This window comes from Catharus ustulatus, chromosome 1, assembly GCF_009819885.2.
Source record: "Catharus ustulatus isolate bCatUst1 chromosome 1, bCatUst1.pri.v2, whole genome shotgun sequence".
In the NCBI taxonomy this organism is placed as follows: Eukaryota; Metazoa; Chordata; class Aves; order Passeriformes; family Turdidae; genus Catharus; species Catharus ustulatus.
In genome coordinates this window covers 44,120,669-44,148,667 of record NC_046221.1, presented here as the reverse complement: position 1 = coordinate 44,148,667, position 27,999 = coordinate 44,120,669, and the positions used below count along the sequence as shown (strand labels likewise).

Sequence of the window (27,999 nt, the reverse complement as noted above, 5' to 3'; positions counted from 1 at the left end):
CAGCTTGTTCTTTAAAAAGCTGTTTATTATCACAGTGGACGAGTGGAAAAACATGATGCAGTGTACAGAGAAGGCTTCAGCAAATTACAAACAAGTCTTAAAAAAGTTACAGTTGTCTCTGAGTAAACAAGGCTCTCCCTGCAAGCTGCAGAAGTGTTGCTCTAATGCCCCTTACAAACAGGCTGGTAAGACTAGGAAGAGCTTCAGCCAGAAGTGCAGATAAACAAGGGATGTCTGGCTGCTCCCAGGGCAGCAACCAGTTTTCCCAGCATGACTCCCAGAGCTGTGATGTGCTCTGTGAAGCAGACCCCCTGCCCTGGAGGAGCTGGGAGCAGGATGCTATGAAACCCCTTGGTTCTGTCAAACCCAGAGTGAGCTGTGTTCAGACCTTCAGCCCAGTCCAAACAAGTGTTTTCTGCCCAAAATCACCTCTGGAAGGAGTGGCTGTGACTGGCTCTGTCTCTGGCACTGTAATCTTCAGTGCCAAACTCTGTTCTACATGGAGCTGGGGTTGATCCTGCCACCACTTACCCTGAGGCTGCATTTAGCTGCTACAGCCCTGTAAATGCTGCTGTCCCTGAAAAGAATCCTTGGATGCCCAGCCTGCAACAGCCAGGTATGGAACAAGATTTGCAACAGGGCTGAGCTTGTCACTACAAACAATGTCAAAGGCTGTTCTAGTCCAAAAAAGAGGCACATGTGACTGCACTAGAAAGCTTGGGGGGAGCTATTTTAGTCAATTAGTGAAATGAGGACATGAACTGTAGTTTTAAACATATTTTCTACCTGGTAAATGAACAAATAATTCTGTGATTAGTGCAAAATAGGAGCACCCTTCCTCAAACACAGGCAAATTACACCTCTGGTGAAGGCCCTTCCTTACACCAGTATCTTCTCCCTTCCATCAGAGTAGGCTGGCAAAACACAGTTTGACAAGGTGCATGAGTCTCTGATTTGTTAAAGTCACTGAGAAGTCTTTAAAGGCTTTGCTTTGGCAGATGTTTTGGCAATTGCAATCCACCTCATCTGTAACTGTGTACCGTTTTGCTTCAGTAAACAAGTGGCTCAGGTGCAGAAATCATTCAAGTTAGCTGAATTCCCTCTGGCATGGTTGAAAAACCTCATCTGTCTCCCTGTAAAAAATCAGTGTTGATACCACAGGCACAGAGGAAAAACCACTGAAAAATAACTAAGTTGGTTTTCTTCCCTTTTTTTCCTTTATAACTGCAGGTTCTGTGAGAACCCCTATGAGTATTTTAAAATGTGTTAGGGAGCTGAAGGGAGTAGACAGAATTGAGGGCTGGGAAAGGAAATGGAGAAGCTCTGGCCTGCAAAGCAAGCACTTTCTTTGCTTCATGGGGCAGATTTGGGATATGGGGAGATGAGGTTTGGCATGTTAGCTGGAGGTTCTTCTTCCAATCTACCAAGGTTTTGTGGTTAGTCAGCAAGTGGAGAATTGTTTCTCAAAGTTTGGTGGGAGGGGATGGTAACATGGGAAAAGGAAGGAAAATGGGTCACACTTTTCCATTTTAAGTTTATAAACTCAAACTCTACCCCCTACACTGAGGAGCAGAGTTTGAGTTTATAAAGCTCCCACAAAAAATAGTCAAATAGCCCACTCCTTTGCTAACTGGTTTCTTTTAAAGCCTCTCAAGTTATACCCCCTAAACAATAATCATTGGGGGGAGGATAGTGTTTTCTTGCTTTTCCTTATTATTACTACTGCCCCTTGCCTTTCTCTGTCCACTGATTCAAGCATAGACTAAAGGCTTTCCAAGCCAATCTCAATCCTCCTGTGTGCCTGCCTGTTGCTGGGAGAAGGGATTTCTACTTGATGCAGTTGATTTTCAATCGTCCTTTCTCCCCACTGATGCTGGGCAACGTGATATTGGTGTAGTGCCACCAGCACGGTGCCTAGGCCAGGAGCCAAGGCACTGAACAGCCTGCTAATTAATTGTCCACATTTCTCTCCAGACCCCCTCCTCAGAACAAACACTGTGGAAACAGGATGCAGCCGGTTCTACGCAGCCCTCTGGAAATCTGAAGCAGGCGTGGTTTTCTGCCCATATCATGGTTTTACACTGATGGCAGTAAGGACTTCTGGTTGCATGAAAGAAAATGGATTTGCTTCGATATGGGAAAAAAGATTACTGAAAGTAATCTGAGTCTGATACATCCATATCTACCCATCAAAAAAAAGCCAGTAACAAAAAAAGCAGTGTCTATGATGCTGCCTGTAGTCAGTGGAGAAATAAGAACCTAATTTCTAGGCAGGAAGAAGGAATTAATGTTCAAAATACTGACACCAAGCAACTACTATAGATACCATTTCTGGTAAAGCTGTGTATATATTAATTTTCAGTTCTGAGGCAGGTAATACTCAGAGCTGGTGGAGTTTGTGAATTTTGCACCCTTTCTTGCATACGTATACTTGTGTGTCTTTATGTATATAAATAAGTTAAGAGATTATTTACATCACTGTACAGAATAGATCTAAACTCAGTTATCAAAATGCATACACCTGCCAGCAGATTTAGTCTGTTAACACTTTGCATTTCATCTTCAAAGCACCGAACAAACATTAATTATTTACCCAGGCAACTTCCCACTCACCAAAAGGATTAAGAATAACAGACAGAGTAAGGGATGGAGCTGAGGGAGTGCAGTGTGTTCATAAAAAGGCAGCTTATTGTGTATCTCTCTCCTGCCATGAGCACTGTAGATTTATGCCTTTATAAACTCTGCACTCCAAGTGTAGGAGTAACCTTTGTTACCACCAACTTGGCAAAATGGGAAAGTCCTCATTCAGAAGCAAATGATCCGCTCTTCATTTTCAAAAGCTTTGGCCTCTTCTTGGCTTATCAGGTTCCCGTTCAAGCTGGAGGAGTACAATAAAAAGGATGTGAGTTAAAGTAAGGTAGTGACTGTTGGCCATCTTCTGTTTTTCCAAGGCTTTGGTGCAGAGGTTTGCAATGCCATGTGGGCTGCATACTTCTCAATTGGGCATGGGTGTTACACTGGGTGTTAGCACTGCTGTTCCCACTGCACATCTGAGGAACAACGCTTCTCCCTCAGAAATAAAACCTGAACACACACAACTAAGCTCCAGTAACTGAACTTGGCATTGGAAACCCAGATGTTTGCATTTCAGCAAGCAGCACATAGCTGACAAAAGTTCTTGCCGTGTGGTGGGCTGGTTTAAAGATATTTAAAGTCTCCAGAGCATTTTATGTCTTCCAAGGGAAGAAAATTCTGTGAAGTACTCAGGCATTATTAACATGAAATGACCAATAGCAAAATTTTCAATTCTGGCTACATAAAGATAATCTACATTGATACTTATACCCCTGAAAATGGGCAGCCTGGTTAAGTATTGCTCTCAGAAATGTTGAAATCCATTAAACCATTCAGATTTATGAAATTACTTGGGTTAATGAATGCCTCTGAACATTCAGGCCAGAATCAAAACACAGATTTCAGCCTGAAGATTCAGAATGATCGGAGGGGGGAATGATGCCTCTTCTATAGACGAAAGCTGACAGAGGCTTTTGAAAAAAGTACCTCTTCCACATCTCTAGGGAACACACTAGTCAGACAGTGAGTCATTGTCTTTCTAAGCAAGAATTCAGTGTCCTTTCACTAAAACAAATACATAGATTTAAAAATAAATTTCATGTTCAGTAATAAAGCAGCAGTGCTAAAACCAGCTCAGTTCTATTGACTCCTGAGTTTCCTGATGTGAGGGAAGGAATGTGGTATTTGGTTTTCTGCCTTAAATGTACACGTGTGACTATGTGATGCCCACCTAATCTAAAACAAACAAATCCTACAAAAAGTTAATCTCCTTGTATCTTAGCACTTTCAGTATGTTTGGAGCACTGCCCAAAAAAATCCAAGCACAAATTCTGCGAATCAGACTAGTAATGCTGATTAAAGGTAACAACCTCCTGTTTGTTTGCCATTTAGGTCCTGAAAAGCATGAACACGTTCAGAAGTTTAAAAATAAAAACAACAAGCAAAACTAAGTCTATAAATTGAGGCCCTGATTCTGCAAATACACATTCTGCAAATCAGTGGTACAGACATAGTGAACCAAGAAAACCGCCTGACATTCATAACACACAAAGAAATGTTTCAATGGCAGTGGCTTTTTACCTGTTTGAAATCCACAGCTGGAACTACAACCCCTGCCTCATATAAACTTGCTCTGAATTTTTTAGGCTGGGAAATAGCAAGGCCAGTAGGGTTTTAAAGGGAAAGAAAGTTTACAAAGCAAGCCTTTGAGAAAGGGACCTTTACCAGATTTCTTGAATAGTCGTGTTCTCCTTGAGAGCTTCGCTGAGGCACTTCACCCCTCTGGCTGTAATTTGATTCTGGATAAGCCTTAAAAAAAAAGCATTTCAAGTCATTCTAACATGCAAAAGAAACTAATTTGCAGCACATGCACAACCTACGCTCAGCTTGACATCAAGGAGCAAAGTTGTCTGCCACAAGAAAATGACTGTGATTTTATCTCTGAGAATAGTACCCAGTATTGGTAAAATGCCCCACATTCACTTTCAGAAACAGAGCTCAGAGTATTAATCTTTTCCTTTTAATCTTGCATGTGCTTGCATTCTGGAGATACTGAGCAATTTTAATTACACAGCTGACAAATTTCTGCTATGAACTGTACGCTAGTGGTATGGGATTGTGGTATTTGAACTGAGACAGACAAACCTCTCAGCTCTACTTTCTTGCTAAGAGACATTGCTGAGACATTTTGAAGTGATGTACAGAAAATTCTGAGTACAGACCCTATGTAGGCTTAGTTTTAGCAGTTAGGATCTAGAAGATGCCAAATCCTCCAGTCTTGCTTATCAGACCAACAAGATCTTTGAAAAATAAAACACTGATTTTTGACTCTGGTACGTGCAGATGCAAGTCCCAGTGAAGCCAACTTACCAGCTATAAATTATGTCTCATCTGAGCTTAGGGAAGGAAAAAAAAACATACATAAGATCCTCAAGCAGTGAAACTGATGAAGCAGTAGGTAACTCTTATTAACCACTGTAGACCATCCCACTAGCTAAAGATGTACATAAAGATGATCTGCATGAGTATAAAAATACTCATCAGTCTAGCTTAATTCAGTACTCACCTTTCAGTCTACCATGGTGAGCCCCATAGCTGTACCATTCCATGTGACTGGTTGCATGAATCCCTCAGGATTCAGGATGAGGCTGAAAATTGGAGTGTATTGAACAATCTCTTAGGGAGGGAGGGAGGGAAGGAGGCATTCTCATAAAGGAGTTTCTGCACTTGGAATATGAATCAAAATGTGAAAGGATCCAGTAGAATCTTTCAGTTACTGGAAAAAGACTTTAACTCGGCCTCAAGTTTAACTATCTGTATAGGTCACTACGTTTTGGAGGCATCCACTGGTGTAATCAACAAAAGATATAAATTTGTCCACTGGCAGACACCTTTGGACAATACTGAGCCCTGACAAAGACATTTATCTCAATTACTACGCCTGCTTTGGATGGGGTAAATTTTATTATGAATTCAACCCAAACTGCTCAGTGAATTATATCTGCAGCTGTGCACAAAGAAATCGAGCACTTCCCCCACTGCCTTTTCATTTTCAGGGTGATGGGCACCACAGCTTCTGATGCTTTCAAAAGAGGCTACAAATACTTGGCACCCATGACAGCCAGCATGCTTCCCAAGGGGATGGAACTAGGATTAACACAGCCAGTGTGCTAGAGTGTGGTTAGCCAAGTCTTTGTAAAGCATGTAAAGGGACTCCATGTCTGATGTTTCCTTGATCACTTGAAATGAATGGATGGCTATGTTTTTTTACAGCTCACATCTGCCCATGCCATCCATTGGCAACCTCTGGACTAGAAAACCCAACACTGCTTTTCCTTAGAAGTCGCACTGTGATTGCTAGAAATAATCCCTGGTTTCCTGGGGCTTGATGCCTTGGAGATGAGTATCTTGCATCAGTGTATTGCTAGCCTGAAAAGAAAGCGCTGGGCAAATGTGACATGTATTTAAGTGTCTGTCATGTAGGTTCTTGGCTGAAGAGTTACTTTCACAGCATGATGATAAATAGAAAGAATTGTAATAACCTTATTATATTCCAGCTGTCTGCTTGGGGTTGTTTTTGGTTTTGGATTTTTTTTTTTGAAACTTTTGATTTTGAGGCCGGTACTGTTCCTCTAATGAGAGATGAAATCAATCATTAGTTTGAAAGTTACCAGAAACAGCTTGAACTTTTCCCTGTACAGAAAGCAGGTTCCAAATGCTAGACAGCAGCTTTATTAACTTCCCGTTAGAACTGTCTACAAGCAGTCAGCTGCATCCAGACCATGCACAGAAGCTGTTACTGTGACCTACATAGACTTGGAAGGTGAAGCTTTAATGTAGTGACTGCCAAAGAGCCTGTGCCACTGTGGAATGTAACTCACCATAAATGCACCAGTTTCTTGTTGACCTTCAGCATCTCTGCAAAACTCATTGCTGCCTCATCATCCAGCTCGTTTTTAGTCAACCTAAGTGGGAAAGAAAATGTTCAGTTAGGATGCTGACATTATTTTTCAGCCCCTTGTTTTTGCAGCTTGTCTGTGACTTAGCTTTAGACAGCCAAAGGGGGATGTGCTGTTCCTGCCCTGAGCAATTTGTAAAGGCTGGACACAAAGAGATACTGAAGAGAAGCCCTGGAGGTAAAAGAGACAAGAGTATCAGATCTTTATTTCTCTGAGCAATGTTCTAGTGATACTTTCTCATGATGCTCTAGCATCTAAAAGGTGTAGTGGGAAAACACTGAAGAGGTGCAAAAACCGAGAACTTGACTTCAGATGATGAAAATGAGAAGATGGGGAAAGCAAGATGGAGTGGGCAGAGGAAGGCATAACACCGGGTCACTGGAACATATCCCAAAGGACATGTGCTGCTGATCCATTACTCATGTCCACATTCTTCCAAAGGGATGTCTTATAGCTTGCTGATAGTGAAAGCATGGGGGAAGAGGGCAGGGAGAGAAGGAAGAGGGGAGAGTAGGAAGGGCGATGGGACTGGAGGAAATAAAACCGTATTTTGCTCTGGAAAAGGAAGCAGAAGGGAAAGAGACCACACTGTCAATTACCAGAATATCCTCACGGAGTTGTTATGTTGCATGGCTTCAGCAATACTTTTGCCTCCCTCTGTCGTGATGCCATTGAATGCAAGACTGTGAAGTAAAGATACAAATGTCTAAGAAGCAGCACCACTTGGCTCTTCCACTGCCAAATACAAGGGAATATCCTGGATTATCTGCCTTCCAGTTGTACAGCTCAGCATTGGTGTGTTTCAAAGGCTCATAGACTTCACAAATCACTGAGCCCTTACAACTTTTACAAGTGGGAGCAGTTCACAGGCTGCAGCCTGAGTGCGGGTCTGTCATACAGTCCACCAGGTCTGCTGTCAGTGAGTTGCGCTCTTGGGGCTGACAACAGAGTTGCACCCAGTACTTTGAAGAGTTGAGACTTTTAACAAGGACAAGGACAAAGAGCTGTGTGTCATCCCTGTACAAACTGGGCACTTTGTCCTTTAAGTCCTTCAGGCATCTGAATACTCTATTCTTTTTGCAAGTACAACACCTTCTGTTGTGTATAGAGAGATGAGCTTGTAAATTATTTCCATTACACACCACAAACATTTCTTAGTCAGCCCTTCATTCTTTGAATAGACATTGGAAAAATCATGCAGCTAAAGTTATGCTCTGGGCTTTTGGAGTTCAAAAAGCATCTCCCCCTTCAAAATAATGCAAGGCCTCAAATAAGGTAGAAAGGGGAACCAAGTAGAGCAATGGCACAAGTATATATTGGCGTGAGTCCCTCCTAGCTTCAGCTTAAACTGGATCTTCTCCATCCATCATGACTGGGCCTAAAAATGGCAAATAAAGTAAACTGGTGTAGTAGGGATTCTTTTCCCTTGGTCTTCACATAAAGCTAACACAGGTGCTTACTATGAATTCAAATCACGGAACAAGATTAGCCAGTGGGAGATAAATGAAGCCAAGAGCAAGCACACTGCAGAGCAGAAGATTCACCTTGCACAAGTGCAAGCAAACCCGAGCTCAAGACAGCACAGTTACTCCTCTTTATTTCTGCAAGCACATTCATCAGCACATTTGCTCTCGTCTGAGAATTCCTGAGCTCTGATTCAAGCTCAAAATGTTTTCTTTCAAGTCTGATGCATCTGGATGGATTGTGCAATTATGGGAAGATGGCTATTTCATATGGCTTTTAAGTTTAAATATATCTAGGTCACTGCACCTGTTCAGCTTTTAATTTTTAAGCTTGACTACCCGCTTGCAGAAAAGAGGGCAAGGCACCAGCTCTGAAATCCCTGGATCTGAAGTGGCAGCAATAAACTCTCCAGAGATCCCCAAACTCCCAGAGTATTTCTGAAGAAACTAGTGCCATGTGCCACCTTGTGGGGAAACTAAGGAGCCTTGCCTGCTCCCTCACTGTGGAGGCCACTGGAACTGGGAGACAAATGGAAAAGGTCACCAGTGTTTCAGCTGTGTGGAAGGACTTCAAAATATCTTTAAATTCCCAGCCAGCATCTGAAAGTCTAGCAGGGAATGGGCTGTTTAACACTGCTGACTTCTGCCCCTGCTGGGCTTCCAACCTGTGTTATAGCTTCCAGAAGGCTGGTCTGAGATCCATCCCTGAACTCCAGTGAGGATGACATCTCACTAGCACTGAATGTGTGGTGGTGTAGCTCCACTGGAGCACAGGAGGAGCCCAACTGTAAGAATGTCCCAGCCCCTACCCAAACATATTATGGCCTGAAAAGTACTTTGGTAAGAGCTGCTGCACTTTCTCAATAGAAACTGTTAATAATGAGCTCACTGGGAAGCCGATTCTTGACAACTGGTGCCCCCTTCTGCTAATGCTCTCAGATCAAAATGGCACCCACTGACCATGTGCCGTCACAAATGCCACAACTCTGTGCAGCATGAGGGGAGGAGGTCCTGTGGTATTTTTAACTAGATGAAAGGCTGCACAGGAGCTTTTTGACAGAGTCTGGCCTCCTGCTTGCACCAGGGACCTCTTGGTTGCATAGCAAAGGCTGCAATACCACATGGCATTCCAAGACAACACTTGGTGGGAAGAGTGATTGCTTCACAGCAGGATGGAAAAGCCAGCACTACACCGAGCTGCCTGGCTCTGCTGATGTTTTACCTCACGTTTGTTAACCTGGGGTGGTTCCTCAGGGCCTCTGCAAATGCCTTTGCTCCTTCATCTCCAACTTGATTACCCCACATCCTAGTGAAGAGAGAACAGTAGATATCAGCTGTGCTCCCTACTGACTCTTGTCAATGCATTCTCCCTGTTTCTCTCCCCTCTTTCCTGATTACTTCCAGTCTTTCAGGCTTGTGAGAAATTTGGCAGGTACCCTCCCCTCTGAGGCAGGTATGTTCCACTCCCTGACATCGCATCAGTAATGTCAGCAGACTCATCAGCACCTTCAGGCCACAGCACAGAGGCAGCTAAAGGAGACAGCCTGCTTCAGCAGGAGTGCTTTGGGGATCACCTTGCTGCACATTGGTAAGGAATAGTATTTCCAATGGCAAAGCAACCCTCGATTACACAAAGGGTTATTTTTTGAGAGAAGATAATATGGTACAAGCTGGAGAGATCTGATCAACATTTACTAGGAGTATCTGGTCAAATCCTTTCTATGCAGACCACTTCAAAAATTCACCCTATATTATGAGGTTTCAAAACACCTCTGCTGAGGTCTAAGATGTTGGGTTTTTTGCAAGGATCCTGGCTTGATGACTCAGAGCCACGCTCAGCTTATGGGTAATTAGTTGGCAGCTCTTTCAAAATCAATTGAGCTCTGTGGTATCTAAACACATGGACTTCCAGTAAATTCCCCAGAATTTCCTTGTCTCTCAGAGCCAGTGCAACTTGCTATTTAAACATTCCTGTCCAAGCTGTCCTAAGTCCATTTGGAGCGATCATTTCCTCCACAGGAGAAAATAGGAGTCCTTCACTGAAATTACAGCAAGTACAGCACAGCAGACTCAGCTATATGGAAGTGTGCAGGTTGCTCACTGTATTTGTGAAATGTTGTAGAACAACAAAATTAAAGGCCAGAAATCTGACCATACAAATCCGATTTTCATGTTTCCCAGCTACTGTGATTTTCACAATGGCCAGGCAGAGGTTTTAATTCCATGCATTCAAGTACTAAATTTTAAGAAATGTGTTCTCCTGTAGAGGGAAAAGAAAAATTGGGATGTACCAGAAGGGGGGAAAAATAAATAAAATAAATCAAACCTATCACCTTTCCTGAGAAACGGCAGGAACTAAAGGTTTGGACTACATTCAGACCTCTCTCCGATAATAGCACTTTGCAGTTAGGGACAGCCTAAGAGAAAAGCATGATGTGAATTCCCTTTTATTCTCCCAGCTCACAACTTTATCAGGATGTGATGCAGAAGGTTTGACAGTTGTAACAATGACACTCAATAACTAGATGCAGTGCCAATTGTGATAAAACCACAAAGACTTAAAAATAACCAAGTATCTCTAGAGGAGTGTGCTGCCATAAAGAAAGTGGCTAGCTACATACTGTCCTCTTGTTTGTTTCTCCTTTAAGGTTCTCCTTTAAGAACGTGAAAAAGAAAAAAACAAGATGCCAAAACCAAACATTGTGTGAACTGAAGAACAACAAAGCAGCCTCCTTTTCCATGGAAAATGTGGCTATGCCCCTACGCTCATTTGTTCAAATGCTGCTGTTGAGGAGGGAAGGAATAGTAGGAGAGAAGGTAAGCATGAAAAAAAGGAATCCTGAGGGATTTATAGGTGCCTGGCCAAGGTCAAGCCCTAAGTTCTGCTCCTTAGCACTGAACTTACCCAATTTCAAAGATTGTCTTGCTCTTCTGGATGGCCTGGGCAAGGCACTTCCCTCCTTCACTCGTTATTTTGTTTGCTCCTATTCTGCACAAAATGCATAAATTGATGAGGTGAATCACTTACAGCTGTGCAGCTATCAGAACACTAGTTCAGAAAGCCACACGAATATTTAAGGCTGATTAACTCTGGAGGCTACCTGCAGTTAGCAAAGATTAACCCAGAGTGAAAAAATACTGCAGGCACTTGACCTTTGACTAAAAGAAATAATTTTATGTTGTCTTTTGCATATTTTGCATGTCAGCCCTCCAAATCAGAAGTACTGCAGTAGAGTCTTGGGTTTAGTGCTCAGTATGTTAGAAATGAGCTTTAGGAACTGATTCTCAGAGCAAGGACCTGGCCTTGTTTTTAATATAATTAATGGTATCAGCAATTGCTACAGAGCTCATGAATTACATGCAGCATGTTTTATGATGCCACAGGGAACAGAATATTTCTTGACTGTGTGTTTCCAGAAGAGACTGCAGCTGATAAGCACAGACTGCAATAATTTCAAGTCTTTCTGTTGTAAGCACAGGCTTTGGGCAGTGGCATAGGCCAGTGCAGCAGTCAATCTCCAGCTGGCATTTTACACAAGGCCTTTTCTATTTTTGGCCTATGTGGATATCAAATGGCTGGAGTTCAAGGGAGAGATAATTGCACATAGATTGATTTAAAGAACAGACCAAACCCCCAATTCCCCCTCAACCCCACCCCAGCCACCACATTTACATAAAAGTGTCTTGTTTGGCTGACTTTGGGCATATAAATGTGCACTCTATCTCAAAATAATCTCTAGGGTTACTATGCAGCCTGAAAGCAACCATCTTTCAACAGGCTTTTTCTGGCGGGGAAAGCTAATAAGCAAAGCACTGTCAAAGCAGTGAAAGAACTAAATGGTCCTGGGTTTCAAAATTTCCTGCAAAAATTTCAAGTAGGAAGGATGTGGCTGGAGTGGGGTCTCAGACCAACTCAGCAAGGACTAGAACCCAAGAGTCCCTGGTTGCCTGTTCCCACCAAAAGCTGACATTGTTGCAGTTACCTCTGGTTTTTGCTATGGTCACAATTAAACCATTGGTTAATGATCTACCTTTATGTCCAACTAATGTGCATGGCCAGGCACTCTTATCTGGGGAAGTTCCAGGAATTAAAGGAAACAACTCACCAAGGGAATTTGGGGAATTCCAGAGCTGAGGTATGACACCAGCATAGCCTGACCCCAGTGACCCATAAAAGATCAGACACTAAAAAGCCTGCTACTAAATCCAAGGGAATTTGCCTGCTGAAAGTAGCAGCAAGGTCCAACTGAAGCCTCGCTCAAGTGCGCAGACTGGATTTAGGTAAAGAATAGGTCTCATGCACTCCTTTAACTCACTACTATATTCCAGAAAAGTCTATGGATTCAAGAGTTGCACCTGCTGCCATCCACTGCTAGACTACTGCAAAACAAATATACAACTGCAACCTAAATTACATAATTACATTTTATTTCAAATGCAATTTTTGTCTTTTTTTTTCTACTCTTCCTCTCCTTTCAAGTTGCTTTACCTTAATTAGGATACTGTAGAAAGGAAAAAAAATCCAACATACTTAACATATTCCAGGCTTGAACATTCTTCAATTAGTTTTGCAACATATTTGGCTCCAACATCAGTGATTTGGTTGTTATATAAGCTTAAAGAAAAATCACATTGGTAAAAATAGGTTATTACTGCTGTTAAATATTTACAACCTGAATGCTTTATGATGCACACGTAGCATCTATCTTTTCTGTACAGCTTTGTACATATTCACAGTTGCTTGTATTTCTATTTTGATATATAATTCATATTATGATGGGCTAGATATAAAATATAAGGAGACCAGACTGCAAATCATGAATATTTATATAATTTTTAAAATACATGGTCTCCACAAGCAAACAAAGCTTCCCTTTATTCCTGTCTTAGTACAGAAATAATATTGCCAGAAGATAATTCAAAAGACAAAATACCATAATGTACTTTTGCTCTTTTAAAAGTCATAAAATCCCCTTGCAAATATTACTGAAGAGCAGATACCTGAGCAGTTATACTTACATTAGGGCACTGGAGGAAAAAAGCTATTCTTGGTATTCATGTTCACCTTTCAAAAAGTCATTTTTATGTAGCTACTTAACCAAGAGAGGAAAGCAGAGCTAATGTGCCTTCCAGCTTCAGCTTCATTAGGAACTAATTAAGCTCTTAAAAGAAATTGGTATGAACATGACACTTGAAACTGCATGTTCCTGACACCAGTCTCTACCAAGCTGTATCTGCTTTGCATGTTGAAATAAATCAGTTTACAGTAGAGGAAACAGCAGGCTATAACTACACATGCTCTTTTGCTTTCAGCAGAAGGCTTTTGGTATAAAAATTAGCATGCTCACACAGTTCAGTAACCTGACAGCAGTCCATACTGTGTCACAGAAGGGTTTGATGCCTGCAGGAGGCTGTGAGGGAGCGTGAGGGGAGAGGAAGCTGTGGTCCCTGTCCCAGTGAAAACAGAATCATTTCAGACACAAAAATTAAAACAAAGTTAGCTTTGCTTAAATTAGGAGGTAACTGTAGTTTCCACCCCACCTCTGCTGTGTCAGTACTGACAACATTAGAGTTTTATTTTCTAGTATCACTGCTGAGTGTTTAGCTCCCAACTGGGTACATACCCCAAGAAAGACACAATTTGGTACTTGGAGAGTTCTTCATACAAGATCCTTACGCCATGATCTGTGACCTGATTTACACTGAGCCTGGAAAGAAGGGAATGAAAAGTCTGAATCAATACATCTTACAAATGTTCATAACCGGTGAGTTAGCAAATGACTGGAGGCCTATGCATTTTTCTCTGATATTTTAACAGGTCCTTATGCCACATATTAAAAGCTGTGAAGGGAAATGTGAGCTCAGCTTCATGTGGCTCATTCCAAAATCGATAAAAATCAGAAAGCCCCAGATCTCCTAGGTAATGCTCTGGAAGCTGTCCATGGAACTGAGAACAATAAAATGTAGGAAGTCAGACTCCAGATAAACATCTCACCCTCCTCCTGTGCTTACTGTGATTTCAGGAAGAAAGTTTGCTTAACACCCTAGCAAAAGCAAGCTGTCCAACTACTAGTCTTGCAATCTTCTGAGTACATAGTGAAAGCCAGGCATCTTGAAAGTCACAACACATTCAGCCTTCACCAAATAAAGGTTGTGAAAAGCTCTGGCCAGAAAACAGAACTGCACTCCCATGGCTGTGCTAGATGTTTCTAATTTTATTGTCCCAGCCAGACACGAAACAAATCAATGTCAGTCATTCACAGAATAAAAATGCTTCCTCTCACAGTTGTTTTGGGGTGGATTTTTTGTTGTTGTTGTTTTTGGGGTTTTTTTTAATAACTTCTCAAGCTTTATCACCTTCACTAAATGAACAGATTCAAGTGAAGCTTCCCAATTGCCATGAATCACATTTTCTGGGTAAAGCTGTCCCTATGAAAACATTTTGACCACATTTAGTTTGCACACAAACTCGGCAGCTGAAGATGCTGTGAGTCCCTTATCACCAACAGCCTCCCTAGCCTTTGCTAGTTAGCAGCCTGGTCCCTTTGGAACGCACCAGCACACAGGAGAGATCAGCCAATTTCTATGGATCAGAACAGTTTGTTTTTTTGAAAGGGATAGTTAAGCTGTTGGAAACAACATTTCCTGACCTGCAGAAATTGATCATTATAAATAGAAGTTCCAACATCTAAAGATCCATAAAAACAGAATGGCAACCTAAAAGACTGTTTTGGTGCTGGGGATGGTGTCAGGATCACATTGTATATGGCATGATCACATGATAGGCACAAAAAATGAAAGGCTGGCCTTGCCTTCTCTGTTTTGTCTTTAGTACATTTCCCCCAGGAGTCTCCTTATTGCTTTCTCTTGAGACGTCAGTCAATTTGCAAATAAGTGGGAAAAAACCAAGAGTCACTGGCTTTGATTTATTCCTAGAGGAAAACAAGGCAAGGCGTAGCTAATCATGAGGAATAAATCCAGTTGATAAAAAAAAATTCTCATGCAGCTGAAGGAGCTTTAAAAAAGATATATATGAAGTTCCTGATTTTCTGCACTTGAATGTTTGGACAAATAAGATATAGCTACATGGTACAACCTCAAAGGGCTGGAGGTGAAACAATCTGGCCTGTGATGTTACACGTGTAGTTAGTTCTCCCTGTTCACACCAAGCTATGTCCTCCCTTCACCTCAGGGAAACACCACACCTAAAGGCATCAACTACATTCTTTCATGGATGTACATGATAGCTTTTGTCCTATGAAAGCCAGACATTTTGACAGGATGCAAAAACAAGAAATTCAGATCTTCTGATCAAGGGTTATTGTGAATAGGAGATCTTCCCTTACCCCTCATGACCAAGGGCACAGACAGCCTCAGGCAATCTTCAGATAATGGAGGATGCCCTAATGTTTCCTTTTTCCCTTAAACCTTCTTTCATAAAAAACCTCTTCTGAGACAAAACAATTTGAGATGGAGCTAACTAAACCTACAGGTTTAAACAGTCTGTGCTTCTAAGGACTTCTTACCACCCTTTCCATTTTGGTTTCCAAAATCACAGCTTTTCTCTGCTCCTGTGGTAAATAAACAAAGATTTCAGAAGATGTGAAACATTAATTTCCAGCAGACTAATCCTTGTCTTTCTCCACTTGTGAGATCAGATCCTTCAGCCCACCAGTTCATGGAATAAACGAAGAATACACAAGGACCTGCTTACATACAGAGACTCCTACCTGATCACTGCAAGCTTGCTGAAACAAGGTTGCAGCTGCTTTATTCCATAGTCATTGATGTTGTTGTTGTCCAGATCCAGAGCCAGGCGCTTTTGGAAGTGGTGCACCACAAAGGAAATGGCACTGCAGTCGGCAGAGTAGGCGTTGCAGTAGGCCAGCTTGATGTAGTTGGCGTGCATGCGGCGGGCTGCCATCCTCCCCACCTTCTCACTCTGTGTCTCGTACAGGCACCTCAGCATCCACACAAAGTTGGGCTGAACCTGCACCTGATTGTAGCTTTTAAGCCTGGACCGAGTGTAGCCTTTCAGGTGGGATTTCATGTTCTTCCCAAGGTATGTGATGAGAATTTTTCTTTTCCTCTTAATGACTGCAGGTGAAACTAAATGTCTGAAGAGCTTCTGCCTGGACTCAGAAAGTAGGCCACAAAGAAACATGTTGGTAAAATTAAAATGTTCTTTATTTTGGAAGGGATCCTCCCCTGATAGCTGTTTCTTCCAGGGGATATGAAGGCAAGTAGGCTGGGCAGTCTCCATGGAAGAACATTCATTAAAAAACTCAAGTAACTCCTTGGTACCCACCTTCTCCTCCATAACCAAGAACAAAGCTGTGAAAAAAGACTGAAGGGTTAAGTGCAAGAACTCATAAGTGGCCTGACTGTCACAGCCACTGTAACCTTTAACTGTCCTGAGAAAGCCCAATTGCAAATCTTCTTCAGAGATGTTTGCCGATGAGACTTCCCCTTGCTCAAAAACAAAGGAAGAGTTCTCCATCCCTTTGTATGCCATTTTACCCAAAGCTAGAAGGCTTTCCTTTCTTGATTTGAACATCTCTGTTTGGCTCCTGATATTGCTCTTCAGCAAACTTGTTTTCACAGATCGGTTCAGGTGGACTTCAATCATGAGCAAAAACACATCTGTTAATGTAACAGAACTGTCTGGAAGCTCATGGCTGTCAAAAATGGAGTGGAAGTGCTCAAAGCATTTAAAGATAATCCAGCAAAATAAAGGCACTGAACACAAACTGCAGAGATTTGGGTTAGCTTCCAATTGGTTTGATACCAGTGCTCGTTGCCTGTCATCTTTGAAAAACATAGCTGTGTATTCCTTCAAGTTGTTCCTGGAGAAACCGCGGAGCAACACTTTCTTCCTAATGATGTTTTTTTGGATCTCAGTTCCTGTCCTGGCAGTAAGAATTTTCTTGGATCCCTTAAGAAGCTTTCCTCTGAGAAGGCTTATGAGCAGTGCCAGGGGGTGGATGGGTTCATTGGGTGAGCATATCTCAGGTACGCTGCTGAGATCAAAGTTGGAATAGATCTCATCAAAGCCATCAAAAGTGAAAAGAACTGTATGGGGGAACTGCAAGATGTGATGGAACACTTCTGCGGGGTCCTGGTCTGGGTAGCAATTATATTTGAAGAGCAAGTCTTTCAAACATATGGCTTCATCTTCCTTGAAGCAGCTAAACATCCTACACCGAAAACAGAAGAAAAACTTGGCCCCTACGTCCAATTCTTTTCTGGCCCAAAGGCTTTGTATCTTTTGCAGCAAGATGGATTTACCAATTCCTGCATCACCGTAGACATAAACAGTCTCTCCATGTTCATTAATTAGCCCAACTGCATCATCAAAAAGGGCTTCTAATTGACCCACATGGCCAAGACTCTCATTGGTAAAACTGACCAGCTCCATAATACTGTTGGAGTAGATTTCTTCAAGCAGCATCTCCTCCTTCTGAGCATACAACATAACAAACTTAGAATCCCGTCCCAGTTCATGTCTGAGTTTCTGGCAATACCTGCTAACTAAAAAGATAGTGAACTATTATTAAAGATACTACTTTTAAAAACCTATGATACAATGACCCACCTCTTTGGGAACTCAGAGGGGGTAACAAACAAAAGTAATTCTAATGTGAAAAGGGTTCTTTGGAAGATTAATTCTATTTGTGCTGCCATCATCACTCACTTGGCAAACTGAGGTGATAAAGAAAGGTCACGTGTGAGCCACCACTTCCTGAAAGCCAGTACTGATGCTGCATTGGTTTAAGGGGCTGTTACCCTTCAGCTGAGACTCAAAGCCAAACCCCTGACCCTTTGTTAAAGGCTACTTAACTCTCTGCAAAGGCTTGTTGGAGCTTTTGGTCACAGACTTCACTGTGCTTACATTCTCCCTGCAGTTCTATCAGGTAGGTGGTTATTCTTTCCTACCTTCTTTAGTAATTTATATTATTGCAAATAGAAGCCATTCATTTCAGAAACCAAATGCCAGGCACCTCAAAAGATTTTTTTAAGATGACCAAAAAAAATAGAATCTCAGTTATTGTTGGCTTATGTTTTTCAACAGAAACTTTGCTTCAGATGGGGATAAAGTAATTCTGATATTTATATAGTATGGAAAAACCTCTCCAGAGGAAATAATTTCTGCAGTACTTAAACTCTGATTCTTAGGGTTGATAAAAAATCATTATTTAGGATGACAGAATAATTCTGGTTGGAGAGACTTCAGAAGGTCTAGTCCTACCTCCTGCTGAGAACAGGGTAATTTCTGACATAAAATAAGGTCACTCAGGGCTTTGTCCCCAAGCATGGAGACTGCACAGCCTCATTGCTTGACTGTTCTCATCATGAAATACTGGCCAGCCCATAGCCAAAACATCACAGTGTTGCTAATAAATTGTAGTAGAGGCCTAGAAAATACTATAGTTGGCACCAGGTGGTTCTGCCATTGTGTTACATACCCACAAACAAATGAAAGACAGCACCTGAGTCTAACAAAACAGGATGTCATTTATCAATATCACCCTTTTGTAATACAGTGTGCCTTTTATTTTGGCTACCACTGCTAGCAAGCACACATTTATTTTTCCTGGCTGTGCCTGCCTAAACTCTTACTCTCCTGTCATCTAGTTGGAGCTTCCTACATAGCAGGGCAGTTCTGTGGGAAGGGATACGGATGCATGACCTTACCTGGATCTGTATTTACCACAGGTTTACTACAAATATTCTCTGAAGGCTCATAACCTATTTCATCCAGCCAAGGCTGAAGTTCATAATAAGCATCAGTGACTTTCTGCAGGACATAGACAAAATATTCCGAAACTTCTTCTCCCTTGCTTTGAACCAAGTCTAGAATTTTGCGAACCTGAAGAAACACCACAGGAAAGATTATTGACACACAGCATTTTATCACAGTAATACTTGTCAACTACTTTAGGATCCTTTCTGGACCGGTGCAAGGGGCCAAAATCTGAACTGGTGCTTCAAAAAGGCGAAATCAAAACCTAGCTCAGATTGGAACTATCACAAAACTCAACTGCTGTTTGTGCTTGAACGCTCTAAGAGAGCTGGTTCTGCAAGTTAAGGTCTGAACTTGTAGCTCAATCAAAATAACCAGAAACAAAATGGATAAACAGCATTCCTCAATAGGGAACCCAAAGGATTTCCTCAGCTTGGCTAGATAGTGTATTTTAAATCCTGTGCTGTTTAAAATTAAAATAGAGGTAGTTTCTCAATGCCCTAAATTTACCCTTTGTTCTGTAAATACTCCAGTCACATCTGGATTTACCTCAGGATCCAGCCAGGTCCAGAGCAGGGTAGGCTGAATCCCTCCATGGATCTTAACACTGAGCCAAAACCCTACAACTTCTCCTTCCAACACAGCAACTCAATTCTCCAGGCTCTCTCTGTACAATGGCCCCACCGCTTGCAGTTATTACAAAAACTAATGGCTACCAGGCAGTGGCTGGAGCAGTTCAGCACGAAGTGTCACCTCTACGGGCAAGGCAGAGGGTGATCTCTGTGCACCAGTACAAGGCAGTCCTAGCACAAAACCCTCTGTAAGGCAGAGAGTCATCCAGGGGCACATTTTAAATGTTGGGATCCTCTTGTCAGAAATGAATGAAGAATGCAGTTCTAAACCACACAAAGGGTTTCCAGAGACTGTGGTCTCTTGTGAGCTTAAATCAGGGTGATGTACATGCAGCACAGCAAATACATGGAGCTTTTTTTGACAATTTGTATGCTCTAAAAAGCAATTTTATTTCTTCCAGAGAAGCTCCCACAGAGTCCACTTCATTTACACAACTGTGGCCTGCTCTCTGTCTCTGCTTAGACTCCTGATCCAAGGCCTTCCCCCTCAGCTTTGGTACAACAACCATGCATATTATGCTGAACAATAAGAAATTGAGATAATCATACAGTGTGCATTTATTCAGCTTTGACCCTACACACAGTGTGAGCACTGTGTTACCATTTCAACATGCCAGAAAGAATGATTATTTTATGAAAATCTGCACTGTTGGTGAAGTCCAAGGTCTCTGAATTTTTTATGGTTTGTCTGCCCCTAACTGAGACAGGGTTCTGAAGCTGCCTGATTGGCTGGTCTGGGAAACAATCTCCTCAGTTGTTTCAAGTTATGATGCAAAGACCAACTTTGTACATGGTAATTTTCTCCTAACAAAAGGAAATAATTTTTGCTGCTGATGTCCAAAGATGAATTAAAACCCCAAATATGCCAGGATACATGAATCTTCCATAGAAACATTCACAACATACATAGGTCTTTAAACAGAAAGGAAGGTGTTCATATAGACAACAAACAATCATTAACTTCTAAAACAACATTTCATTTCTGTCCCTCCTAAAGCAGGATGATCTGTCCCACATCTGCATCCTAAAGCAGATTTTCCTTGCTATACTCTAAGAACCACGTGGCCACCTCTTTATCAGAGGACAAAGCTGCAGCTGAGAGGGACAGAACAGCAATTATCACTCTACTACAGCTGCCAATGGGCATAACCAGCAGTGCCAGGCTTGCTGGAAAGGGATGTGCTGGACATACTCATCCAGGAAGAATGGTGTTGGAAAACTCCAAAATAACAAAGATTAGAAAACACGCTAGATGTAAAATTGGCAGATAAACCCTTAAAATCCAGTGATAAACTGAAAGTAACCAAAAGCTTCACTGGCTAGAGAAAAAGAAAAAAATGTTATACCTTATCTGCTTGAGTAGGAAACTGGACAACAATCTCTGCATCTTCAGTGGAGAAGTAGTCGTTCTTAATCAAGTTATCAATCAAACACTGTGTGTTTCGGACCCTACTGACCAGAAGCTCACGGTGAACCTTCAGCAAAGCAATGAAGGACCGAGGGCTTGTTCGTGGAAGTTTTTTCACAGAAATGTCCACATTAGCACAAGGATGGTCTTCCATAGTTGAGATACCAAGAAGCTGCTCGACCAAGCCTCATCTTTGAAAAACTGTCCATTTGTAGTGACAGGTCAGCTTGGATTTAATTTCAGGCAAACAAGAAAACTGTCCTTCATATCACCAAGCCTGTAAAAAGTAATTGCACAGAACCTCAGTTTAAACCTTATTCTATGCACAATCCTTCAACTAGACATCACACAATACTCACAAACTCTGTGTAGTATCATAGCCAACTTTTTAATAACATTTCTTCCTTAGATACATCCATTAATTTGTTCAGGTTTTGAAAAATAAAGTGTCTACAACAGGCAGTCTCCCTCCAGTACCAGTATTTTACTCTAGCTTGCCTCAAACACCACCACTGGCATCTGCTTTATTAACTGCCTGTTCCTGGTGCATAATTTAATATTTTTTATTAGCTTTTCATGTTTCAGTAGGCAAAGCAGGGCATCTCTCCAAACATAATCTGGACAAGGAAATGAACGGAATAAAATTATACTTCATAGCAATTAATTTTGTAGGAGGAATTAATTTATAGAAGCAATTCACTCTGCTTTTTTGTTGTTACAACAAGAAGAGACTGTATAAAGTGCTGCAAATATAATACCTGAAATATATATGCTGCAAATATAATACCTGTTCCTGAAAGCAAGCCCTTGTGAACTCTGAGGCAGTTTTAGCTAAACTAGGGAAAAGAGTTTAGCTTCAGGACACAAGGTTCACCAACACCAGGAGGGATGCTATTTTGAAACCATGCTCTTCAGCATGAGTGCTCTCTCCTTGTCTGCAAATTGTATGCCCTTGTTCTATAGACCACCTCTTGGGAACTCTTTTTAGATGTCCATTTTTCCCTATTTTTCTCTACAGGGCATAAAGCAAGAGGAATCAGGAGCAGACTATTATATTACCAAAGCAGGGCTTCGTGTAATTGTAGTTAATGTGCCCACGACATAGTAGGCATGAAGTTATATTGTAATTACAATTCAACAGTAAGTTTATTTAGGTGTTATTTAGTACAAACTTGCACATACAATTTCCCATGCAGGAAGCTAATTTTTTGCTAAGATCACAACTGAATCACCTCCACACAGACAGTGAGAATCTGCATGATCAACACAAATGATTGACAACCCACAGTAACAGGTAAAACACTGTTGTTTCAGCAGCTCAAGGGATCTCTGGAAGAATGTCCTTAGCTTCTGATTACAGTCATATTAACAGAATCAAAAGACAAAACCCTTCAACAATTCTGTAAAAGTGCCAACTCTGCTGCTACAAAATGCTCACAATTTCCCAAGACATTTACAGTGATGGCAAACTTTTTCAAATGCTCCCCAGCACTCCCCTGTCAAGCTATAACTGAGCCCTGCCAGCTCACAGATTATTCTAAGTGACCTGCTACTGGAACAATCTTGCTTCTATGGGTTTTCTGTATTAGAAGCTGCTGTCTGCATCAGTGAACCTTCTCCTGCTTGATGCTGGAGAAAGACACAGTTTATGCTACTGCATTTTAGTGATAATAACTATCTACACTCAAACCAGCAGGGCAAACCAGCTTAGCTCCTTGTATTTCCCAGTAGCTCGCAACTTAAGGTTGCTGATCTGCATGGATGCAGATAACTGCGTTAAGAGTTGGGATCTCCAAGGGCTGAGACCTGGCAAATAGCCAGCATAACTGTTCTGGGTCACAGCCAACTCCCAACATGGCAAAACTGTTTCAAACACACAGAATGTAACCCAGTGATCTGAATTTCTTACCACACCAGTAAGTGACTGCATCTACTGGGACAAATTAACCTTTCATTACCCCATTCAGATGACCCACCCGAGGAAGTGGCTGATTTCTGAGTCATTCCACTTCCTAGAAGCCACACTGGCACATCTCTTTGTTCAAGAAAGTTCATTCCGTAAATAAGACCAAGCACGATGAAAACATCATTTAGTCTTAAACTTCTGTAGGCTTTAGTTAAAGAGACCGCATCATCTTAAAACATGCAATAAAAATATTAACCCTATTCTTTCAAGATACTGCATCCACCCAACATTGCCTGCTTGCTTTGGCTGTTCTAGGAACCACATTATTCTAGCGCATTTCTTTCTTCCTACATTGTAAGAAGAACTGAGACAAATATTCAGAAAACCATAAGAATGAACCAACATGCTCTCAAGTGTACAAACCAAATAGAAGTATTTTCTTCACTATTTTAGTTCCATCTACATAGAACACAAGAAGAAATACAGAAAAAGGACAGAACATGAAAAATATGGAATGACCAGAAAGCCTCAAGGATGTCTGCTCTGCATCTGACTACGTCCAAGTCAGTACAAATCATGGTTGCTGCTGGAAGGGGTGTGCATACAAATGCTGCAGGACAGGGTGATCTGCAGGAGAATGGAGAAACAAAAAGGAATATAAAGTGAGGCTAAACATCAGGGAGAAAAGGAGAAAGAACAAAAATGCCAAGCAGGGAAGTCAGGACTGGCAATATGAATTCTGTGCATGATGACGTACTCAGTGATATTTTCAATGAAAATATTAAATTTAGTGCAAAACCTCACACCATCCAGTACTGGAGTACTTAGTACTTTTCATCAGTCCTTTTTAGTAAGTAAAAATGGAAATTTACACCATTCTTAAACTAAGAAAATCCATACCAGAAGAAGAGCTGAACCCTTTAAAAGGTGCTTGAACAGAAAGACCTGCTGCTACATCTATTCATACCAAAGTGTATCAGCTCTGTGAAGAAACCTGACATATATGATTCTGTTTCACTAAGGCTTTCCTTGTATTGTTGGGGTTTTTTTTCATGTTGGGGGATTTTTTTTTTTTGGTGGTTTTTTTAAAAACATGAGGCACCTGTGTGACAACATGAGGTCTCCAGCTTAGCTGCAAGCCCATCACCTCTCTTTCAGGAAAGAGTCCCAGCTTCCATAGTGCTTCAATATGAGATTTTCAGTGAAGGAACACAAGGTTACTGTGTCCCTTGCGGAAGGATCTGTCAGTTTTACAATGCTAGGTTACACATCTGGTATGTTTAAAGGTAAATGCTTATGCAGCTTATAAATAGGCATTGAAAGCATTTCCATATCTTGGGCCCTCCAGATGCTGGATTCAATTCCAGTGCAATTCGTGTGACTGATGTTGCATCAGTCATGGGGATGCTGTTAGAAAGGACTGAGACACATATTAAAGTGAGACATTAGTGTACTGGCTTCCATTTCTGAGAGGGCTAAAGTGAAGAAAATAATTTTTCTCTGAAAGACACCTTAAGGCTCTTACAAGTTACGGTCAAAACAGACGACCTGTTCTACCAGCAACAGCTTATGAAGACCTCTATTTGGAAAAATGAGCAAAAAAAGGGAAAGATTTGCAAGCTTGACAGAGTAGCTGAAACAGCAGAACACCTAAGGAGGAATGGAAACAGACAGACAGATGATACCTGAGTGACACAGAAGTCTGGTATGGAGAGATAACAGGAGAAATACTCATGGGGAAAAGCTTATCTGGAAACAGAATGGACTTTTTGCTCCTAAGAGGAAAAATTTTTAAAACCCAATTGTTTACTGAAGAGGCCGCAGTGATGTTGGAGAGGAAATGTAGTTAGCCATTGTGAAGACAGCAAAGTCCATCAGGTGAAGAAGGCAGGAAACAGACTGGAAGGAATGACAAAGAAATCGAGCAGAATACTTACCCAGCAGCTGTAGAAGTCAAGAAGAAAGGGAAGACAGGGTCTTGGCCAAATGAAATGTTGATGGGGATTGAAGCAAGATGAGAAGCAACATCAAGTGTGGCAATCAATGTTATCATAAACCTGTGCAACTGAGAATAAAAAGAGGAAGCAAGATGGGGATCAGGCCAGGAATAAGGAGGGAAATGAAAAAGGGAAATGAAATTTGTCATAGTAAGAGGTACAGTAAAAGCATCAGTACTTCCAGCAAAGTTTTGTACAATCCATGCCAATAAGCTGCAGTTGGTGCTGATGCCTTCTGCAAGAAGGCACTGGCACTTCTATCTAGTGTTTGCTCTGAGTTCCCTCTGCTATCAGCATTGTGCAAGCATATATACGTTTCTACTTTCCCTGGCCCTGCCCTCCTCACATCCTCTTTTTACTAAGATCTCCTAGCTCTTTCTTCTAGCACAACTGCAATGCCTGTTCCAGTGCTGCAAGACTCCTGGCAGCAAAGCATGTGTTGGTTTATTACAAGGTCTTGTCAAAGGTAGATGCTGTAGATAAAGGGGCTGAAGGATCTTACAGAACAGCTAAAAAACATTTCAACTTTTGGGGCAGCTAGGGAATTTAGTCTTTATTGAGCTGGCTGCTCCCAAGGAGACTATGTAGGATGACACAGTAAAGGCAATACAAGGAGTAACTTAATTAACAACTGTCCCTTAAAGCAACTGATTTGAGATCAGTCTAGAATATTTCTGAAGAGCTGAAAATTCAGTCATTACTATTTATTCTGCAGTCTTGCTGTTCTGATAAGAACTGTTCCTCTAAATTGCCTGTGAAATAAAGACCTGTGCTACTTACCTAGCTACCTGCAGCCAGTAGCCGGAATATCTTCAGGATTTACACAGCACCTAGTAGCCAGCTCTGGCAGGACAACAGAGAAGCACGCAAACCTGAGTGCCAGCCCAGGGCTAGTGGAGACCCCACTAGCATAGCCTTCTGTCTGTAGCATTCAAAACACAATCACTCTTCCAGAGGTGGCTGTATGAAAACAATGCTCCATTTCCTATGAAATGGAGTCCTATGCCCTTTGTGTCTCGTCAGATTTTCTTCCTGAGAAAAGCTATTTTACAGTGTCAGTTACTCACTATAAAGTCATTACAGCAAGAGGAGAACTAGGAACTTTGTTATGCTTGGTAATCTGGACTCCATCAGGCCAGCATAAATTCAACTTTTTGTTATCATTAGGAGAGACAGAAAAGGGACTGATTTTCCACATCTTATGCTGTGCAACAGCAGTTAGTCTTTGACTATAGTAAGTGAATAAAACACCTATTTCCACACAGCAGCTCTCACACTTAAAAGAACTTTATTTTACTTAGTTCAAGAACAGTAAAAAGCATGCAGAGATCAGAGGCAAATGGGCACATATACTACACAAAAAGTCTGCATGTTTGATGAGAAGCAATGTAATGTATTCCCAAAAGTACTAAAAACCAGCCTTTTATTATTATAGCATAGGTAGAGCTTGTACAGAGTCCCTGTGCAGATCTTAAATTATTCTGTTTGTGTGAATTAAAGCATGCTCATCACACCCCACTTGATAATCTCTAACTATCATCACTTGATGCTACATATGTCAATAAATGCCCAGGGAGCCGTATGTTAACATCAGGTTCCTGTAAATCCATTACAACTCATGAGCTCTTGCATCGCTCTGGGGTCACAGAGATCAGCATCTTTCAGTGGTTTTTCCTCCCTCCCCTCTCTCTCTCTCTTCTGATTGTATCATAAGCTTTTGTAAGCATCCCTAGTTATCTGAAGAGCAACGGATATAAAAGAACACAGAAGAAATGATTTCTGTCTCCATCTGGTAAAATTACAAGCTTTTCTTTAAAAGGCACAGGCTTTGACAGAAACATTCACATCCCTCGCAGGTTTTGTTCCTACACATCTTAACAGATTCCTTTGTATAGAAAAAGAACTTTATAAATAGTGTTTGGATGCATTAAGAAGCCCCTGTCAGAAAGACTTATGCAGCTTCCTTGTAACTGTTTCCCGGTGGAAAAAGATCAATAGACAATAAGGAGTCACTACTAGAAAGCAAAGAATCTCTCCAACCAGAGAAATCTTGGGGATTTTGTTTGGTTATTTTGGTGTTAAGAGACAGAGGAGGAGGGGGCAATTTACTCCTGTCTATAAATATGGGACTGCTTTTCTACTGCCATTTACTATTTCCACATTCAACCAGCAGTGAATCCTACAGTTGCAGCTGATGGAATCACGGAACTGATGGAATCGTGGCCAGGCCACGGGGCACCATCCTGCCCTGCGAACCGCTCCCGCCTCCTCTTCCCGCTCCTGTCGCGTTAGGTCAGCAAAGCACCGGGGCCTAGGGGAGCGCCGCGTGAGTCCGCGCATGGATCGGGATCTCGGCTCCGGCTTTCGGGGAAGCGAACAGCTGAGTGCCCCGCTCCCGGGGCAGCGAGGCGGGCGCCAGGGCAGGAGAGGAGCGATGCACTCCTCCCCCCTCCTCTGTCCCCGGGACCTCGCCACGCTTCCCCACCAGCCCTCAGGAGCACCACATCCTCGCCAGCATCTGGAGCACCATTTTCGCCGGGCAGCGCTGCTGTGTTCCGTCCGAAGGCTGTCCCCACACCGAGGCGCTGCTGCCCGTCCCGCTCCCCGTCACACAGCAACAGCCGCCGCCTTCCCCGGGCGGGACAGACCCTCCTGAGCAAACACCGGGGGAAGGAGCCCCCGAGTTTCCAGCTCAGGAGCGGCGCAGCCCTTCCCGTCCCACCTTGTAAAGCCTTTTAGGCGGTACCCCAGAAACCTGGCTGCACAGAAAGCAGACACTCGAGCTCACACCCGCCGGCCCGTTCCCCCAGCAGCCCGCCCGCGCCCCGGCCCTTCCCCGGCACTCACCGCGGCGCCGAAGGGACGGAGCCCAGGGGAGGAGCCCACGGGCGCTTCCCTCACCCCTCCGCCCCGCACACGGCCTCTCCTCCCCGGCGGGAAGCGGCTCCTCCCCGTGCAGGAATGGCCCAAGGCTTCCCCTTCACCAGCATCGCGTTCCTCTCCGCACCCACCCCTCCTCCCCGGAGAGGTGCCAGGGGTCCCTCAGCAGCGACCATTTCCCTCGGTCAAGCTCCCCCCGCGCAAGGCTATTGCCAGGGTATTATTTCTGTTCACCCATTTTGAGGTTGAAAAGCCCAAAGGTGCAAGGCAAGGGTAAGGCAAAAGAAGCGGTGCTGATGCGGAGGAGTGTTTCACGCAGTTTTGCACTCTATTAAAAAATACAGCGAATGGAGGCTTCAGCTGCATTCCCACATCAACAGTTTTCTTTTACCTAAGCAAGGCAGTCTGCAGAGGGAGGTCTCGGAGTGTCCCTCTC

At 42.4% G+C, this 27,999-nt stretch overlaps 1 protein-coding gene across 13 annotated transcripts; it reads right to left on the bottom strand.

Annotated features, from left to right (window-relative positions):
* Positions 1-4: 4 nt before the first annotated feature.
* Positions 5-27,641, bottom strand: NOD1 (nucleotide binding oligomerization domain containing 1). 13 transcript variants are annotated; one of them, XM_033052288.2, is made up of 14 exons: positions 27,531-27,640; positions 24,624-24,751; positions 20,719-21,057; positions 18,692-18,866; positions 15,727-17,527; positions 13,621-13,704; positions 12,528-12,611; positions 10,902-10,985; positions 9,219-9,302; positions 7,133-7,216; positions 6,456-6,539; positions 5,141-5,222; positions 4,945-4,970; positions 4,300-4,383 (listed from the first exon to the last, which is right to left on the bottom strand). In XM_033052288.2, the coding sequence occupies exons 3-12, from the start codon at positions 20,932-20,934 to the stop codon at positions 5,144-5,146; spliced, it is 2,775 nt and encodes a 924-aa protein (XP_032908179.1). In that variant the 5' UTR covers positions 20,935-21,057; positions 24,624-24,751; positions 27,531-27,640; the 3' UTR covers positions 4,300-4,383; positions 4,945-4,970; positions 5,141-5,143. The 13 variants fall into 13 exon arrangements, 11 of the variants coding, with proteins under 11 accessions (XP_032908135.1, XP_032908154.1, XP_032908196.1 ...); XM_033052280.2 differs by having other exon boundaries at positions 4,945-4,965; XM_033052244.1 differs by lacking the exons at positions 4,945-4,970; positions 5,141-5,222 and adding an exon at positions 5-2,878 and having other exon boundaries at positions 27,531-27,638.
* Positions 27,642-27,999: the final 358 nt, after the last annotated feature.

Coding starts and splice junctions, on each gene's coding strand:
- NOD1 (XM_033052244.1), bottom strand. CDS start 20,934: ATGGAAGACCATCCTTGTGCTAATGTGGACATTTCTGTGAAAAAACTT. Junction 17,528..18,691: donor TGTGGTAAATACAGATCCAG/GTAAGGTCATGC, acceptor CTATCTTTTTAG/TTAGCAGGTATTGCCAGAAA. Junction 2,879..4,299: donor ACGACTATTCAAGAAATCTG/GTAAAGGTCCCT, acceptor GTACTCCTCCAG/CTTGAACGGGAACCTGATAA.